The sequence below is a fragment of the Marmota marmota genome, unplaced genomic scaffold (genome assembly GCF_001458135.2).
Source record: "Marmota marmota marmota unplaced genomic scaffold, marMar, whole genome shotgun sequence".
NCBI lineage: Eukaryota > Metazoa > Chordata > Mammalia > Rodentia > Sciuridae > Marmota > Marmota marmota.
Window position 1 is genome coordinate 3,870,428 of NW_025999982.1, and position 18,880 is coordinate 3,889,307.

Genomic DNA, 18,880 nt, shown 5'->3' on the forward strand with positions numbered 1-18,880 from the left:
AAAAAAAAAAAAATATATATATATATATATATATATATATATATATATACACTCTACTATTATTTTATAGGTGAGGAAACTGAAGTTCAAGAGGAAGTGATTTGACCAAAACCACTTCCTATAAACAGAGTTGGACTTGATCTAGTGCTCATGCCAAACATCAGAGGCTTTTGGAGACCTCTCAGGAACCCCTGGAGGACCTTCTGAGGGCCCCATTTTGGAGATGGCACCAGAAAGTCACACTACAGAAACGTGGAGTTCTGACTTTGGCAAGTCTGCTCTTGACCATCTCTAGCCAACTCAGGTTGTCCCACAGTAACTTGGTTCAGAGGCTCAGACTCCCAGCCTGAAAGTGGCAGTTTGTTGACCTATTCTCAAGATTGATAACTGAAAGGTGCCAACCGGTGCAGTCTTATTACCACCTGCCCCTTGTCAACAAGATACAGCTGGGTTCAGAGAGAGCTCAGAAACCCAGCATGACTGTGTGTCTCCACACTTGTGTGTGTGTGTGTGTGTGTGTGTGTGTCAGAGAGAGAGAGAGAGAAAGGGGGAGGGAGAGGTACGGGAGAGAACACTGACTAGCCCACTCAGCTGTTTTTTACTGCAGGTGGGAGAGTAAATAGTCAGGAAGTGACACTTTTCTAAGGGAGGTTGTTCTAATTAAGACATGAAAAACATTTCCTTGAAACTCGATACTTCCCAGTGACCCTGTGATCAACAGCATTGGGCGTGATGTACCTGCTATTTGCTTTGTAATTAAAGGAAATGGTGTTTTCAGTGGCCATCCACTGGCCAGATTAGTGAAAAACGGACTTGAGGGAGTGGCTCCCTGTGCCCCAGACTTCTGCTTGGGTTGCCTTGGAAGAGCAGGCTCTGTTCCAAGGACATTAAGATTTTGCAACTAGGAGAAACCACCCAGGCTGGGTCCGGGTAAGAGGCTCGAGATAGGGCTGGGAGTATTTCACATCAGGGCACCTTCTGCAGCCCAGATGCCAGGAGGGGAGTATGGAGTGGGAGGTGTCACGGGGGCTGGCAGGGCATGCTCTGGATAGGCTGGCACAGCACAGCCCATCTGGAGTGAGCTGTGGGTGGATTCTGGCTGCAGTAAGACTGAATGAGCAGGAAAGCTGGAGAGGCTGAAGTGAGTTTCTTGCTCTGGTCCCTAATTTTGTAGGTATCACTAGCAGATGGCAGATGCTCCAGGGCACAGCCCTCTGCACACCTCATTGTTTACTATTTGTGATCTCAAGCACAAGAGGCCCTAGCCTTAACCTCCTAAAACAGTGCCTAGTTCACAACAGATGGGCTATAACATGTTTGGGGACTAGCTGGCTAGGTTGCTGAGACCAAGGAAAACACCCAGAGACTGTGAGCAAAACATGAACTTTATTGAAAAAATGCTTACTGGGAAGGTCCAGTGGCAACAACTCCACCCCTCACGATGCCACACCTCTCCTGGCAGCTGGATGACTGGCACCTTCCTCCCTACAAAGTCCTCAGTTCTGCTCCAGTTACCGCGGGGAGAAGGACTTATAAGTTAGGCTACAGAAGCAGTGACATTAGGTCCCTTTGTCTCACTGTATGACAACATCCCAAGGAACTTGGTGTGCATGCAAAGCAGCTTTCTAGAGATAACACGAACTTGCCCTAATTCCCATCATGCATGAGAGAGCCTGTGTCCTTTGAGATAATATTTATCTGGACATTCTGGCCCAGACTTGCTCTCACTGTTCCCTTAGCTTGGCTAGGTTCTCAAAAACAGAGGAGCGTTTCAGGGACATGATAAACACCATGTGAAATACTGTCCTCCTTTTCTCCAAAGATGACACAACTCTCCACTTCATATTTGACCTGCTTAGTCTTATAAACTGTTATCAGTTGTGCCTGGAAATAGATTTAAGATCCATGTAGCCCGAAGACCATGGGCACATTTTGTAGTTATGGTTCTCCCAAAGTCAAGTTGCTATGGGTATATTACTTGGAAAGGAATTCAAGACACAAAATCAGGCTGCAGGGACAACTAGAATATGTTGTGATTCTGACCTCCACATCTCAAGAAAAGTGATAGTAATGAAGGGCCACTGAAAGACAAGAGGCTACCTTATAAGGACAGGAAGCCAAGTCACTGAGTATCTACTAGATTAGGATGGTGAGGGGGTGAGTTGGGTGCTGGGGATGGCGATGAGTGAAGCAATGAATGAATTCCTGGATCCCTCAGGGAGGTGAGTCACATTTTATTAACTACATGCACAGGCTAGTGTCTTCTTTGGGAAGACATTGGTACCTACAGAGGTATACATGTAGGCTTAACTTTTTAGACTGAAAACCAAAAAATCAGGAGTCCTCAGGGTGAAAACATGGTTGTGAGCAGATAATATAAGATCATCAAATCAGTTGGCAAGATTAAAAATAAATAAAATAAATCTATCATGTTCATCTACAACTAAAAAAAAAAAATCCAAAACTTAATTTTTTTTTTTTTTTTTAAAAAGACAGAGTCTTGCTATATTGCCCAGGCTGGCCTCAAACTTGTGATCTTCCTGCCTCAGCTTCCCAAGTAGCTGGAATTACAGGTGTGCACCATGCTTGGCTATGGGAAATAACAAGGAGTTATCTTAGGAAAACACAGACTCAGGCCAGAAATATTTAATGCCTCAAGGAAAGCTTAGATGATTGGTACATTTGTAATGTAGAAACTTAGCTAAGTTGGAAAGACATGCCCCAGAATTCCTTCCCCGCAGAGTTAATGTTAGTATAACTCATGCCCTTGTGTGAGACTCAGAAACTATGAAATGACACAGCAGCCACATTCTTAATATTTGGAAGGTCATTGGAAAGAGGATTTAAATGCCTGGCACACAGGAGACATCAGTAAGTGGCAGTTATGACCAGTTTGTATGTGGCCACCTGGTGGCTTTTCTTATCAAAGAGCTGGCTGGGAGGTCCTGGTAGGGGCGTGCTGCTTGCTACCCATATACCCTTGACTGAAGAAGGTTCTTCCTCTATCAGGGAAGGTCATTCTCATTGACCAAGTGCACATCTTTGGGAGGGATACACATGGAGCAGTGAGGAAGGGGACACCTGCTTAGCCAGCCAGATCAGCCAAACCAACCCTGGGGATCAATTGGTGACAGATATTGCTGTCATGTCACCCTCACGTCCCTATGCACTTTTCTTAGCAAATGACCTGCCATACTCTGGTCATCACTAAGTGGCACAGTACAGACCGCTTAAGTTCTTACTACTCACCACCATGCCCGGCTCCTAAGACTCTTTTTCCCAGAGAAATCTCTTATTACTTGCCCTTGAATTTAAGAAAAAGTGAGTTCCCTCCAAGCATGAACATTTAACTGCCTGCTTAAAATTCGCAGAGAGCAGAGGAAAACTTTGTCTCTTTTTACAAGCACCCACACACCCATGTTCTGTAACTCAATACAGATCCTGCTCTAAAGAAGCAGGGAAGATGTCTCTTCTTAACACATAGCCGAGTTTCTCACTTCAGCTTTATTCCAAAGTAGAATGGGGCTTCTGGCTTTGCTTCACTCCATGTCCACCAAATGCCTGTGAATTCTGAGAGTGCCATAGACATATAAAGGACAGGTGATCTGACTGTGGGCTGCTTGCATCACTACTTCAGGTCCCAGGTCAACCTCCCTTTTCTTGGGTAGAGGGGTTCTACCACTGAGCTACATCCCCAGCCCTCCATGTTTTATTCTGAAATAAAATAAAGGGTCTTGCTAAGTTCCCGAGGCTGGCCTCGAATTTGTGATCCTCCTGCTGCAGTTTCCTGAGTCACTGGGATTACAGAAGCGCATCACTGTGCTGTGCCTGGCCTACCCTTTCTTGATTCTCCAGGGTTCCCTCATTCCAAGACAAATACTCTCTGTACCATGGGCTATGCTCAAGTTGTCCCGTTGGCAGTTACCTGCAATAGGATGCTATCAAAGATCTTTTTAGGAACTATATTCTGTGATGTCCCTTTCTTGCAAAATATTATTAAGGTTACACATATAGGTTATCAGCAATTCTAGACTGACAGAGAAACTGTGCAAATAGCTGTGTCCACATTGTTTCTCTTCTCTTTATTTTTGGTACCATGGATCAAACTCAGGGGTGCTTAACCCCTGAGCCACATCCCTGTCCCTTTTTAAAATTTTGAATGGGGTCTTACTAAGTTACCTATGGCCTCACTAAATTGCTGAGGTTGGCCTTGGACTTAAAATCCTCCTGCCTCAGCCTCCGGAGCTAATCTGCTGGGATTACAAGTGTGCACCATCATGCCTGGCTCTTTATATCTTTCTTCCACTTCCCACAGAAGTCTATCAGACCTGCAAGGATAAAAAACATGAAGGGAAGCTCTGTGGGCTTCCTGAGCCTTTTCAAGTCATTAGAAAATGTCCTTTTGTGTACACTCTAGGCAGTCATTGCTATTCAGATGCCTAAGTGGCCAGTTGATGGAAAAATATACAGGTAGTTTGGGGGATTCTGAGTTTCAGGATATTGACTAATAGTTCAATTTCAATGCATTCTGTCACCAATGTTGGTGACAATCTTAAGAAAATACAGGGTCTAATAATGTACCACCCTAAAAGGGAGTTCAAAGTACTAAGGTGGCCAAGAAACTTTGGTCAAAACTCTTCACTTACTCCTCATGCTTTGGAGGTTGTGTACAGGCTGCTTTTGAATAACTTCGGTCACAAATTTAGAGAGGAAACTTGCTCTGGCTCATGCTGAAGATCTTAGTATGGATTATTTGCATAGGAAAAAAACCATGCAGATAAAGGAAATTATTTCATTATCAAATAATTTGACATCAACTGGGAGGAGCATAATACAAATCTGGAGATAAGGCAAATAATAAAGAGAATAAAGGGTGCCTGGAGCCTACGTTGGCCTTGAAGTTCCTACTGCTACCCCAGCACCATACCACCTTCTGCAGGAGTACACCACCATCTCTTTAGGCCTTCAGAGTATGTAAGGATGAGTACCCAACACAATTTGCTACTTGAGAAAGGAAAAACATGCTCAACAGAGACCACCCTAGACATGCTTACTTATGTTTCACATATTTATTAAAGGTCACAATTAAATTTCACTTTCCAAATGGAACCTACTGTAAAAATCAGTTAAAAGGTGGAATAGCCAATAGTTAATGGGAAAAAAAAAAACTGTTATTTTTCCAATTACTTGGTTCATTTTAACAAGGATGCATCATTTCACTGCCTTCAGTCCAATGTTATTTCAGGTGAGAGGACACAGCAATATTGTCTCTGAAGTCTTGTTTCTTCAAGTTGGCCCCCACCATAGTTTTCCAACCAGAGTATTCCCTGAAGACTAAGTAAAACTAAGAACAATGGGAAACATTTTTAAAAATTTACTTAAGGAACACAAAAGTGCATCTAAGTAATTTTTTTAATACTTTTATTTTATTTATTGTATGTGGTGCTGAGAATCGAACCCAGGGCCTTGCATGTGCTAGGCAAGCATTCTACCACTGAGCCACAACCCCAGCCCTCTAAGTAATTTTTTAAAAAGCCAGTTTTAAAAATTCATCCTATGCTGCCTCACCATTCCAGATACAGTCTGAAAGGTGATTGATTCCAAGACATCTTCTGGTTTCTACACACTTTAAGGTTACTGAGTTTGATACAAGAATATGTGAAGTCTCACACAGCCCCTTGTCATCTGATTGGAACTATCTGTGCCCCACCTCTCTCTCCACACACTGGCCAGTTCCCCTGCTGGACCACAGCACAATGGGGACTTAGCTGGCTGGGGTCATCTGAGTTTTGGAGTAGTTTTCTTATTTGTTACCTATAAAAAGCTAGGCTCAAATTTTAGTCTTGGCCTCACTAATTTCATGCTCTAGTCAACAGAGCTACAAATATTAAGCAGTTAAGCAAATACACAAAATTGACTTTTGCTTTTCATATTTCCTAGGTAAGACTGGGGCCTTTAAAAGAAATATTATATAAAAAAAGACAAAAGCCTAAATGAGGAATTAGAGGGGTTTTACTTACTATTAAAGGCAAAACTTCACAATTTATTTCTATTTGTTTCACGGAAAATAAAAGGAAATGACCTGATTTTTTAGGTCTTAAGGTCCTAACCTAATAATGAAAGTGTTAAAACCGGCATAAAAAGAATAACTAATTCAAAATGTAACTAACAGCTTTAGGATTTAAGGAAATGAGATGTTCTAGGTTTAGGCAAATGATTCTTTAGGTTGCCAAATGCATTCCCATGAGTGTTTCTTTGTTTATTTACCCAAAAGAACTAAAATCCTACTACATGTATATATTTGTCTTAAGACTTGCTCTAATTTAATGCCCAAGTACTGGAGATTTAGGCTAGATGTACCTCTTAGTGGGAAGCTGTTCAACTCTTTTACAGCTTACACCAGAAGGAAGAAGCTACCAGTGCAGGAGGATAGAAGCATCTGCCTGGTGAACCTGCCAGTAAAACCCTTAATGTAGAAGAGCAACAACTACTTATTTTTTTCAACCCCATAATTTTTTTTTTTTTAAAGAATTAAGGTACTAAGTAGTAAAAAGTCAACTTTTTTTTTTTTTCATGATAGAGGAGTGTACAGTTTCATAAGCCAGTATACATATGCTTATGAGCAATTAAAAAAAAAAAGACAAAAAAGCTGCATTATACTGAATGGATATGTAAATAAATCCACTCCAGGTCAAGCTATTACAAGTCTTAAATTCTTAATGGCAAGGCTTTGAAAGGGAACAGAAGCTGAATGTTAGTAATGCTGCAGGAAGTAAGGTATACTAACAATGTTTCCTCAAAGGAATGGGGAGGGAAAATAAAGCACAATTTTGATGGCTCTTTTCACATTTCAGCATCTCAAAAACTTCATCTAAAACAGGGAAAGCAAATCCAGAAGCTTCTGTCTGCTCGTTACCATTGATGAAGGGTGTTGTGGGAATGAATGACAAAATGACTTGCCCAGGGCAGGAAGGGTGTGGCAGAAAGCCACACTCACATGAGGCTGGCAGAGGAAGGAGCTTGGGAAGCTGCAAAGTCAGCAAAGCTCATGGCCTCCCAGGTTCTTGCTCTCAAGTATGTGATGCTGCTCTAGAACTGAAGGGTTCCAGACCTCTTGCCTTTGGGTTCTGTTGGTTACAAATGCAACAGGTTGTATTTGCAGCACTTTAGTCATTTAAAAAACAAAACCAGCTCACCCTCCTTCCCTTGACCTACCCACCTATAGGAAAGGAGAAATTGATTAAGCATATTTAAAAAAGGTTTCTGCAGTGCTATTAAAATTCAAATGTAAAATCTAACAGCCCAAAATCATTAGGATTATCTTCAGGGACCCTGTGATGGATATGAAGGTTGACAAACTGAAACGAGATGGACTCAGCTGTTGGCTCAATCTCTTGGCGACAACAGCCTTTCTGTTCTGTTCTACCTGGAGTGGTCCCACGCCACCCACTCAATGACCCACTGGGCAGCAGCAGGGTGGTTGTTTTGGGGAAGCTACTGGTTTTGCCATTTGCTTCCAGAATCACATAGACTATAACAAACTTTACACTAAACACTGTTTAGTCCTGAGCTGGGTAAAAGCCCAATGAGGAGGGGCCGAGTTCATTAGGACTCTCTTCCCTCCTTGGCGTGGCGTCATACATGGCCTTCAGTTTTCTCTTCTTCCATTGCTTGATTTTCTGTTCCTTTTTCATTGGTGACGCCCTCTAAAGTCTTCTTGTTTATTGCTTTACTGGCCTCTTCCTGAGGAAGAAGTAAGAAATCATGAGAGTTATAGAATAAAGAAATGTAAATTTCTGGATCCTCTGGACTGCTTACCAGGTCCACAGTAAGAGTGTATTATAATGACTTTATTTAGTTGCCCAGTTGAGTAAGTCAGGGTTCTGCTACCAACAGCTGGAGTAGGAGCTTTCCCTTTTCTTTCACTGAGTAGGCTGCTGCAGGTGGCAGTTCTTGATAATTTAGTTCATGTGGTGGTGGTGGGGTTGGGGAGTGGAAGATGAAATTAAGACCAGAGAATGACTATGGTATAGGGGAGGCAAACCTCTTTCCCAACAGATCTTTCCTAGCACATTTGCCAGGTTACTGCCAAGGTAAAAGGCATAATGGTGGGGTTACTATAATACCCATTTCCTGTGAACAATGGAAGTCTCAGCAAGGAAGTGTTACTTGGGGGAAAAAAAAACCTGATGGTTTTTAGTATGTCTCAAGGGAATTTATTTTCCTCATTTCTTGCATGAAATGAGGGTATGGATATGCCAGGAACCTCACAATCATTGCCTTTGGTGAGTGGAATAGTCCTCCTTGCCTCTGGATACAAACCCAGCCTCAGATCAGAATGGAAGTAATTTCTCCTCTCCGTGTGCTTCCCAGGTTGTCTATCTGAACCTGTCCCTTACACTTAAGCTTCTTAGAAGAAAATCCAAAGGGGCAAGGTCAGTTCTTGATGTACTTGAAGGCAAGTGGGTTCTGCACACACCTTTGCATCCTGCTCTGCAAACTTCTTGAACATGTTGGCGTATATCCTACGGTCCCGCTCGTTGTGCTCCTTTGCTTTTTTCTGACACATGGAGATCTGCTGTCTTGCAGCCTTGTTCTGGGGATTTACTTCCAACACTTTCTCAAAGTCACCCTTTGCTGACTCAAACTCATTCATAAGCAGCTGGGCTTCACCCCTCCTGTATAAGCCTTTCTCATTGGTACTGTCAAGTCCAAGGGCCTAGAAACAGATGGTCTATATTTTAGAATGGATGAATGTAACCCTTCTTACTTGTGGGGATTTTAAGAAGAAGAAATTCAATAAATAGCTTACTAAAACCCTCTGATCAAGGGAAATGGAAACTGAAAAAATGGAGCTCAAGACAATTACAGAATGATCAAATTAATATACTACTCAAATTAATTTCTGTATTTAATGTAATTTCTAGAATTATCCCAAGGACATTTGGGAGGAGGCCCTGGAAAAGTTAATTTTAAGGTCATTAGAATATATGAATGTCCAAGAAGGGCTGAAAAACTTTTGGGGAAAAAAGAAAAAGAAAATAAAAACGACTTATCGGACAAGCAGAAAGGATATACTATAAAACTACTGAAATTAAAAATTTGGGCCAGGCCATGCTGGGCACAGTGGCACATGCCTGTAATCCCAGCAGCTTGGGAGGCTGAGGCACTAAGCAATTTAGTGAGACTCTGTCTCTAAATAAAATAAAAAATAGGGCTGGAGATGTGGCCCAGTGGTTGAGTGCCCCGAGTTCAATCCCCAGTACCAAAAAAAAAAAAAAAAAAAAAAAAAGTTTGGTTGTTAGTACATGGACACTTTGTTCAGTGAAACATAACAAAGCATTTAAAAACAGATTCATTTAAAAAATGATATACATCAATGAGGAAAGGATTAACTTTACAATGAGTGGGGGTGGGACAGTGGCCACCTACACAGAAAAGAATTAAATACTTACCTTACATCATGAACCCCAAAATTAATCCCAGAACAATTATACTTACATACAAAAATCCCACATAAAAATGAGCTACTTTTATAATGTTAAGGTGGGGAAGACTATCTCACTAGAAAGGAAATGATAGATTTGATTGTGTAAGTATTAAAACTTTATAAAACTATAATCAACAAAATTATAAGACAAGAGAGAACAAAGGGTTAACAGTGTTACTCAGTGATACTACTCAATTGCTTCAATCAAGATTGCTTCAGAAGGGCTGGGGATGTGGCTTAAGTGGTAACGCACACACCTGGCATGCGCGGGGCCCTGGGTTCGATCCTCAGCACCACATAAAAAAATAAAATGTTGGGGCTAGGGATGTGGCTCAAGCAGTAGAGCGCTTGCCTGGCATGGGTGTGGCCTGGGTTTGATCCTCAGCACCACATACAAACAAAGATGTTGGGTCCGCCGAAAACTAAAATGTAAATAAAATATTAAAAAAAAAAAAAAAGATTGCTTCAGAAAATCTAGTCAAAAGACATGAATGGTGGGCTGGGGTTGTGGCTCAGCGGTAGAGCGCTCACCTAGCGTGTGTAAGACCCTGGGTTTGATCCTCAGTACCACATAAAAAAAACAAATAAAATTAAAGGTATTGACAACTACAAAAAAAAAAAAAATAAGACATGAATGGGCAACTCCCAGAAGAAATACAAATGGCCAATAAATAAAATTTTTGTTGCCACTAATATTGACAAAAAACAATCTGCAAAGAGAAGCTGTATAATTTATAATATCAAAAACCTGGAAATCTTCCAAAGGGGATTGGTTAAATAAACTATGATGGACATACAACATATCTTTAAAAGATCCATTTTTGATATTAAAAATAATAAGGGAGAGCTCTATGATGGACTAAATATAGAAAGATGTTTTTGTTTCATAAAACTATGTCTCAATCTGAAGTATGTCATGCTAAGTGAAATAAGCCAATCCCCAAACACTAAAGGTTCAAATCTTCTCTTTGATATGCAGATGCTAACTCACAATAAGGGGGGGAGTGGGTAGAGAATGATAAATAGTTAGAATAATAGAATAATAGATAATAATAATAATTAGAATAATAGTTTGGATTAGACAAAGGAGAATGAAGGGAAGGGAGGGGGAATGGGAATAGGAAAGATAGTAGAACAAATCAGGTATTGCTATCCTATGTGCATACATAATTATATGACCAATGTTATTCTACATCTTCTTTCAGAAGACCATGTACGGACACAGAGAAGAACTGGACTATCTAAAGTCCATCTCACAGAGACACCTTACCTTGTCACAGCACTCCACAGCTTTGGTGTATTCTCTAAGTTTCAGGTAGCACATAGCCAAGTTCAGAAATGCAGCGAGCAGAAATGACTCAGAAGCTTTCGATTCCTTTTCTGATAGACCATATTCCATCTCTAACCAGGATACTATCTTTCCATACTGAATCACTGCTTGCATGTACTTGCCTCCCTAAGAGAAAAAAGCAAGTGATTACTTGTATTTCATTCTGGAGAGGATACAAAGGAGGTGTGAGCACAATCCTGCCTCAGAGAGCCAAACCCTCGCAGCAGAACCACCTACACCTGAACCCTGGTCTGGATCCTTTCTTTTCTTAGGTACCTGCCCACTCCTGTGGAAGCCCAGCAACCTTCAAGGTGGCCCAGACACGGCACTAGCACGATGCAGTGCTGTTTTCCTGGTATTTGATACATCCTGTCAGAAGATGGCATCCCAGTTTCTGGGTTATATTTTTTGGAGCTAATATTCATCAGCCTTTCAAAGGACAGTGAGCGGTTTAGTTTACTGAAAGGGAAATTACTTTTCCATTTTCTCCTGACATTTTGCAGTGCATAGTAAATACTGCAATATGGTAAGTACTGGTCCAAACACAGCAAATCTAAGCTACCTAAACCAGACATTATTGCAAATACTCAATGCTGTCACCTGTAGTGCCAAAGCAGTTCTTTTTTTTTTTACAATAAAAATCTTTATTTAGGTTTGGTCAGTACAGGTAAGATATACTGGAGTCACAGAGCAATATGCATTAACAGGATACAACAGTTCATAAAAATTGAGTTAACTATGCACGCAAATATCTTAAACATTCAGTCACCTAAAGAGAAAATGCACAGATGTATGGTGGAAAAAACTGTATCTAACACTGAAACTACTATAGGATTCCATCAACAAGTCCAACTTTTAGTGATAAAAATCTACGGTACTGGGCATACTTGGCAGTCATAAACCCACATCTACTCTAATAAGTCTGAATGGTGCGGAAGTATATAACAGCATGAGGAAGAATGCCCTTACACAGCACAGGTTCTAGAGACACAGATTTATACAGACATCATTGTGTTATACTTTTAAGGAAAGATTTCCATTTACAACTTCACATTAACTCATATAAAAATAACTTGACCCTACACAAAATGTCCTTTTAGCAACATTCAAAGTAATTAACTGTTACAATTTCCAAAGTGGCAGAGGTATTGAAGCCAGGGGAAAAAAAAAGGGGAAAAAGAAAAGAATCAAACAAAACAAAAACACACCCATAAAAAGGCAAGTTGTGACAAAAAGTATGCATCAATTTTCTGGACAGTATCCTCTCCCAAATTAAATGACACTGTATAAAAATTTGCTGGAAAAATATTACAAAACTGAACCCTGTACATTTACACTTGAGTCCAAGCCATTCTGAACGTGGCGGGAACCCACAGTTCAGTTACCTTTCCCACTCACTGCTTTCTCCTCTTGAGGGTCATGATTGGAGTCTGTGTCATTTGAATGATGTGTAAGAGAATTTTCAATGCCCGTGGGAGAGTCTACACTTTCATACCCCGCACTGAGTTGGTTTACGTAACTACTACCTCCTCTGCCAGTTCTCTCCTCTGAGCTGTTGGAGGCCTTATTACCATTCCCTGGAGAAGAAGGAAAGTCATCCTCTGTTGTGTTCCCCTCCCTGTGAAATCCAGACCCAGACGTCCTCTGACGGGAGGAGCTGCCATTGCTTGGTCCATTTGCCAGACGACTGCAGTCTTTACTTGTGGCCTCTGCCTGTTCTACAGGTTCAGAAGATGTAGTCCTGCTGGTACTTGGGGCTGAGGCTTGAGACTGCCAAAGCAGTTCTTTACATTTATATTACAACGTATATGTAAATGGATGGGTCAAGTCCTAGTAAAATTTTACTAATACAGGAAATGGTCAGAGCTGGTCCATAGCTGGCTCTAGTTGTTGTTGCTGGCAATGGGCCTATAGGCTAGCAGCCTCCAGTATAAATAACTATAAAACAACACAGGTGTCAACTATGTGAGAAAAATCTCCTACTCATTTTTGCTCTTATTTGAGAAGAATTCTAATAATTGTAAATAATCAAAACAAAAGAGTGGAAAAATACATATGTATATTTTCTATACAAGAAACTGAGGGTATGAGACAGTGGGTGTGAGATTGTGCTTACTGTTACTGTAAGACAAATGAAATGGAATGCTAGCTGGTAAATACACAAATGAAAATCAGTATAGGTAAGGGCTTTCCTTTTGCAGGAGATGATTATAAGCTTGGGAACAGATGATATATCCTAACAGATGTTGGAAGAGCAGCCAGATTCATTAGGACATTAAATCCAATGAACAGTGTGAAGACTTTCACCAGGACCCACCACACTTTAAAGCGGCAAGTTGTCTCTCCCCATATGTACTCTAACCTTGAAATAAAGACTAAGAAGAGGAAAATGACAAAGCAGGTCTAAGATAACGTTCCTGTTATAAAGGACTTCAAGTGTGTGGCATAAGAAAGGAGCTCACCTTAGAAAGGAACGCTTGATGTTGATTTTCTGGTGATGATGATGAGGTAGACCAGTTCCACCTGAGGGTTAGGGTTAGGGTTCTGAATGGGGACTCTGCTACATTCCGCAAACACCTCCCACTAGTCACTTATTTAGGAAAGGAAAAACTCAGAGCTCATCAGTTTTACTGTAAAATGACCATGCAAAAGGATGCTGAGATACTAGGCAGGAGAAGAGCACAGAAATCAGTCTGTTATTCTCTCTGCTGTGATGCAGTTTATTTATATGAATAAAATATTTATATGAAACCAAAGTTTTTTCATGGTAAGTGCTGAAGTTCTTGATATGAAATTACACCTGATATGGACTAAACTGTGTTTCCCACTCCAAGTTCACAGTGTGATGGTGTTTGGAGATGGGGACTTTGGGAAATAATTAGGCTTGAAGAGGTCTTGAGGGTGGGGCCCCCCAGGATGGGATTAGTGCCCTCTGAAGAAGAGACAGAGTTCACATCCTCTCTCTTCCCACCCACACACAGATAAGGAAAGGCTATGAGAAGACACAGCAAGGAGGAGGTCATTAGCAATCCAAGAAAGGGCCCTCACCACTGACCATGGCGGTACCTTGATCTTGGGCTCCCAGTCTCCACAACTGGGAGAAGTAAATTTCTGTTGTTCAGCCATCTAAGCTATGCTATTTTGTTATGGCAATCAAGTTAAGACAATATTTACCTTTTGTCACAGCCTTAGGCCTCCTACTTTTTTGGGCAATACAAAAACAATAATATGAATGAGAATAAAGCCCTCACCAGTCTCAGTGATTGGCTTTTTTTTTTTATATTATTATTTTCTGGCACAGCCTTTTCTCTTGCTGGGTTATGAGCAGCATGTGTCCTATCTTTTTTGGAATATCCAGAGTTTAGCACAAAAAGGCCCTTTATAAAGGTTTACTAAGTATACTTTAAAGTCAAAGAAATATAACTGAAAAACTTTTTCTATCATTGGGAGCAAAAATGGTGGTATGAGTAGAAAAGAAAGCTGTCATTTCATCCAGGTTAGTGAGGCTAGACATTTCCTTGTCATGCCTGGTTTCTTCTTCCTCCTTCATCTTTACTATACTAACTTTTTGATTATTTCCTAATATATTATTATAGGAAAGAAAGCTAAGAAGGACAAACACATCAATCTTATCACTTCAACAGGTTCTGAATCATCAGAATGGTGGAAAGTTATGGTTTCTATAAAAACAAATAATACTTTTTTTTAAAAAATTCTTTTTAGTCACATAATAGAGTTCTTAATAGTTCCTTTACATTTAGAGCTTTTAAAGTTTTTGGAACCTCTTTCATAGATTTTTGCCTCCCTCCCCCCTCTTACATCTGCGGATGTCTGGAGATATATTAGTTGCCACAACTTCATGGTGGGGGGGATGCCTTTAGCATTGAGTGGGTAGAGGCCAGAGAGGATGTTCAACATCCTAGAATGTACAGGACAGCCCCTGCCCCAAAGAAAGGTTTTGGGGTTGGAATTATCCAACCCGAAGTATCAACAGTGATGAGGTTTAAAAATCCTGCACTAATTGGGGCTGGGGTTTTGGCTCAGAGGTAGATCACTTGCCTAGCACATGTGGGACCCTGGGTTCGATCCTCAGCACCGCATATAAATCAATAAAATAAAGGTACTGTGTCCAACTACAACATATATATATATAAAATTAAACCTTGCACTAAGAGTTAAGGAGATAAAAAGACAAGGTGAACTCTTCTTATGAGTTTTTTTTTTTCCCCAAACCCCAAATCCTAGACTTGTGTCTATGGCATTACTTCTTGACTCAGTAAGGGTGGTCAAAAACTAGCAGAGTTTTGTTTGCCTGAAAAAGGTTCACAGGTTGAATAGTGATCCTTTATTAGTTTGCTTTAGAAATGCTTTCTTCTCAAGGCTCACAAGAGGGCGCAAGAACCCCATGTCACTGCAATGTCCTCAAACTTCTTACTCTGCCACCAAGTTAGAAAAATACTAAGCAGGTAAGACAGTTAATGCTCTTTCTTGTCCAAGAGTTACCGTCAGCTATGAGAACAAAAATCATGTTTGTTGAACTGGCTTGCATGATGTCTGGCAAATTCATGTTATCTATGCTTAATAATTATTTTCAGAGCCAAATGAAGAGCCCTCCCCTTTTTCTTTTCATTAGTGTTCACAGGTTGAAATGAGATTCTACAATATAATTAGCACAACCATTCCCATTTAAAAGCTGGAAACAGTTCAACCCTACTAAGGGGAGAGATTTACCCTCTAAGTTACAAACCAAACTGACAGGTCAATGGAAACGGAGCTCCAAGGTGCAGAGGGCATGAAATACAGAGCCCATCTCTGCTCTAACCCACACATCTGATCTCTGCATGTACACAACATGCCAAGTTGAATACCCTGGTAAGATGAGACTCAGGAGGGCAGTATGGCAGACTGAAACCTGCCCTGAAACTTGAAAAGGGAAGGGACTGTATACAGGAAACTATCTACCAATAATTTTGAAGTCTTACAACTAAAACTAGAATCACTACTGGGATCTTTACCTATAATTAAGAAGGTGCCTTCAGGGAAGTTTCTAGTGGTACAAAATGTTCAGAGACATTCTGGGAGAAAAGTCTTAGGTCAGTGGTTTTGAATCTTTCATTAATTTTTCCCTAATGGACTAATGTTTTGAAAGATCTTGTCTATCAAAGAGCATGTTAAAAGTAATATGTTCCATATGTGTGACTGCTGATCCAGATTTTATCCAAAGATCAGTAATTTTAAGAAGGTTCATAATATTATGAAACATAAATATATATATATACAGTTGTAGTTGTGATGCTCACAAGCAACAGATTTAAATAATCATACAGATACTTAAGTACTGCTTTCTACTATTGATCATGAATTCTAGCCATCCCCTATATATATTCAGGTTAAAGTTATATGACACATGACTTCATGACATCATTTTGTTACCAAAAATGTTGTTCCAAGTTATCTGTCATCAGCAACCAATTAGAGCTTCTGATTACTATGCTTAGTAATATTACTATTACTAAGCTGTTTACTATGCTGGTAGATATAATTCTAGTCAAATGCCCAAAGCCTCAAAGCTCTTGGATTATTAGAAGTTTGGAAAAATACATAAAATTCAGCTACACACACTTAATGATGGGGATACATTCTGAGAAATGAGTGATCAGGTCATTTCATCACTGAGAGAACATCACAGAATGTACTGTATAAACCTATGTGGTATAGCCCACCATGCACTAGGCTATATGGTATGACCTGTTGTTCCTGGACTATAAACCTGCACAGCATGCCACTGTATTGGATACCACAGGCAACTGTAACATGATGGTAAGCATTCCTGTATCTAAACACACAAAAGATACAGTAAAAATACAATATAAAAGATTAAAAAATGGCACATCTGTATAGGGCCTATCTCATGAGTGAAGCTTACAGGACTGAAAGTTGCTCTGAGTGAGTGAGTGGAGTAAATATGCAGGCTGAAGACATTTTACTATCAACTACTGCAGACTTTATCAGTATGGTACACTTGCTATACTAAATTTATTAAAAATGTTTTTCTTTATTCAATAATAAATTAACCTTAGCTTACTGTAACATTTTTTACTTTATAAACTTAAAACTTTGACTCTTTTGAAATAACACTTAGCTTAAAACACAAAACGATTGAAAAGATACACAAAAATATTTTGCCTTAATCTTTAAGGTTTTTCCTATTAAAACAATATATTTTTTTTAACTTTTAAAACTTTTTGTTAAAAATGAAGTCAAAAGGGGCTGGGGTTGTAGTTTACTGGTAGGTACTTGCCTAGCATGTGTAAGGCACTAGGTTCAATCCTCAGCACCACATAAAAATAAATAAGTAAAATAAAATTATTGTCTAAAACAAACAAAACTGAAGTCACAAATGCAGATGTTAGCTTAGTCCCACATACAGTCAGGATTATCAGTATCACTGTCTTCCACCTCTACATCTTGTCCCACTGAAAGGTATTCAGGGGCAATGACATGCATGGAGCTGTCATATCCTATGATAGATAACAAAGCTTTTGGAATCCCTCCAGAGGGACCTGCCAAGACTATTCTATAGTTAACTTTTTTTTTTCTTTTTAAATATGTGAAAGCAGTACTCTCTAAAATAATGATAATAAATATATAGACAAAGAACATAGTCATTTATTATCAAGACTTATATACTGTACATGATTGTGTGTGCTATACTTTACTTTCATACCCCTGGTAGAGCAGATTTGTTTACACCAGCATCACCACAAACACATGGGTAATGTGTGGGCTATGATGTTACAACAGCTATGACATAAATAGGCAATAGGAACTTTTAAGCTCCATTATAATCTTATGGGACCATTATCATAAGCAATTTGTCATTAACTGAAATGATATGTGGTACAGGACTGCATAGTAAAGACTTTTATGGACTCTAGAATATAGGAAACACCACCTAGGTTTTAAGGGATTTTATAGAAATCTTTCTATTTTATTCTTGTATATTATCTGGGTATAAAATAATCCATTTGGAATCTTGGTTGAATAATGTACAAGTAGCTGATATTCCTCAATCAGAAATTAAAAAAAAAAAAACTCACTCTCATGAATTTTAAAACCCACAAAAATTCATACTGGAGGGCTGGGGTTGTGGCTCAGCGGTATAGTACTCGCCTAGCACATGCAAGGCCTTGGGTTTGATCCTCAGCACCACATAAAATAAATAAAATAAAGGTATCATGTCCAACTGCAATTAAAAAATAAATATTTTTTAAAAACTTACACAACTGGAAAGAAACTTGGGGATTAAATAATGTTCCTCCCTCATTTTTCACATGCAAATAAAATCTCCTTGGACCTTAAATGACTTTAAATCATTTGAAGATGGGGCTGGGGATGTGGCTCAAGCGGTAGCGCGCTCGCCTGCCATGCGTGCGGCCCGGGTTCGATCCTCAGCACCACATACAAACAAAGATGTTGTGTCCGCCGAAAACTAAAAAAATAAATATTAAAAAAAAAAAAATCATTTGAAGAACAATAAAGCCTAGTTTTCCAAATTCCCAGTTCAGATCTCATTCCACCACATACCAATGCTTTCCGGTGATCCATGCATCATTTTAGTATATGTAGTAATTATAAATAAATATACATATTATTTAAATATCTGGACTTCAAATTTGACTACATCCTACAGTAAGAACTGTTTTATATTACAACCCACTAGCCACTTAAAAAAATAAAAGTTTCATGTAATGAAACTTAAATTCTGTTGTACCTTTCTACTAAGTTGATTTCATGACCCAAGCTCAAAGTTTGAAAAACAAAAACCATACATGTTGCCTTCTGACTGTTTTTCTTTTGTGTTGATTATACATTCTTAGAAAATTCTGTTTCATTTGGTTTAACATTGACTCTATTATCTTCAGAGAAGGTTGTAAACCTAATAGCATGTCTTTTTGAGAGAGAGAGAGAGAGAGAGAGAATTTTTTAATATTTATTTAGTTATCGGCGGACACAACATCTTTCTTTGTATGTGGTGCTGAGGATTGAACCTAGGCCGC

At 39.6% G+C, this 18,880-nt stretch overlaps 1 protein-coding gene across 4 annotated transcripts in view; it reads right to left on the reverse strand.

Moving 5' to 3' along the window:
• Positions 1-5,054: 5,054 nt before the first annotated feature.
• Positions 5,055-18,880, reverse strand: part of Fkbp5 (FKBP prolyl isomerase 5) — a 110,641-nt gene continuing 96,815 nt past the window's right edge. For all 4 annotated transcript variants that reach the window (XM_015487605.2, XM_048805178.1, XM_015487604.2 and 1 more), the window contains 3 exons: positions 10,761-10,946; positions 8,480-8,719; positions 5,055-7,743 (listed from right to left, as the gene is read on the reverse strand). In XM_015487605.2, coding sequence (XP_015343091.1) covers positions 7,636-7,743; positions 8,480-8,719; positions 10,761-10,946 — 534 coding nt within the window. In that variant the 3' untranslated portion in view covers positions 5,055-7,635. The remainder of the gene's footprint in view (positions 7,744-8,479; positions 8,720-10,760; positions 10,947-18,880) is intronic.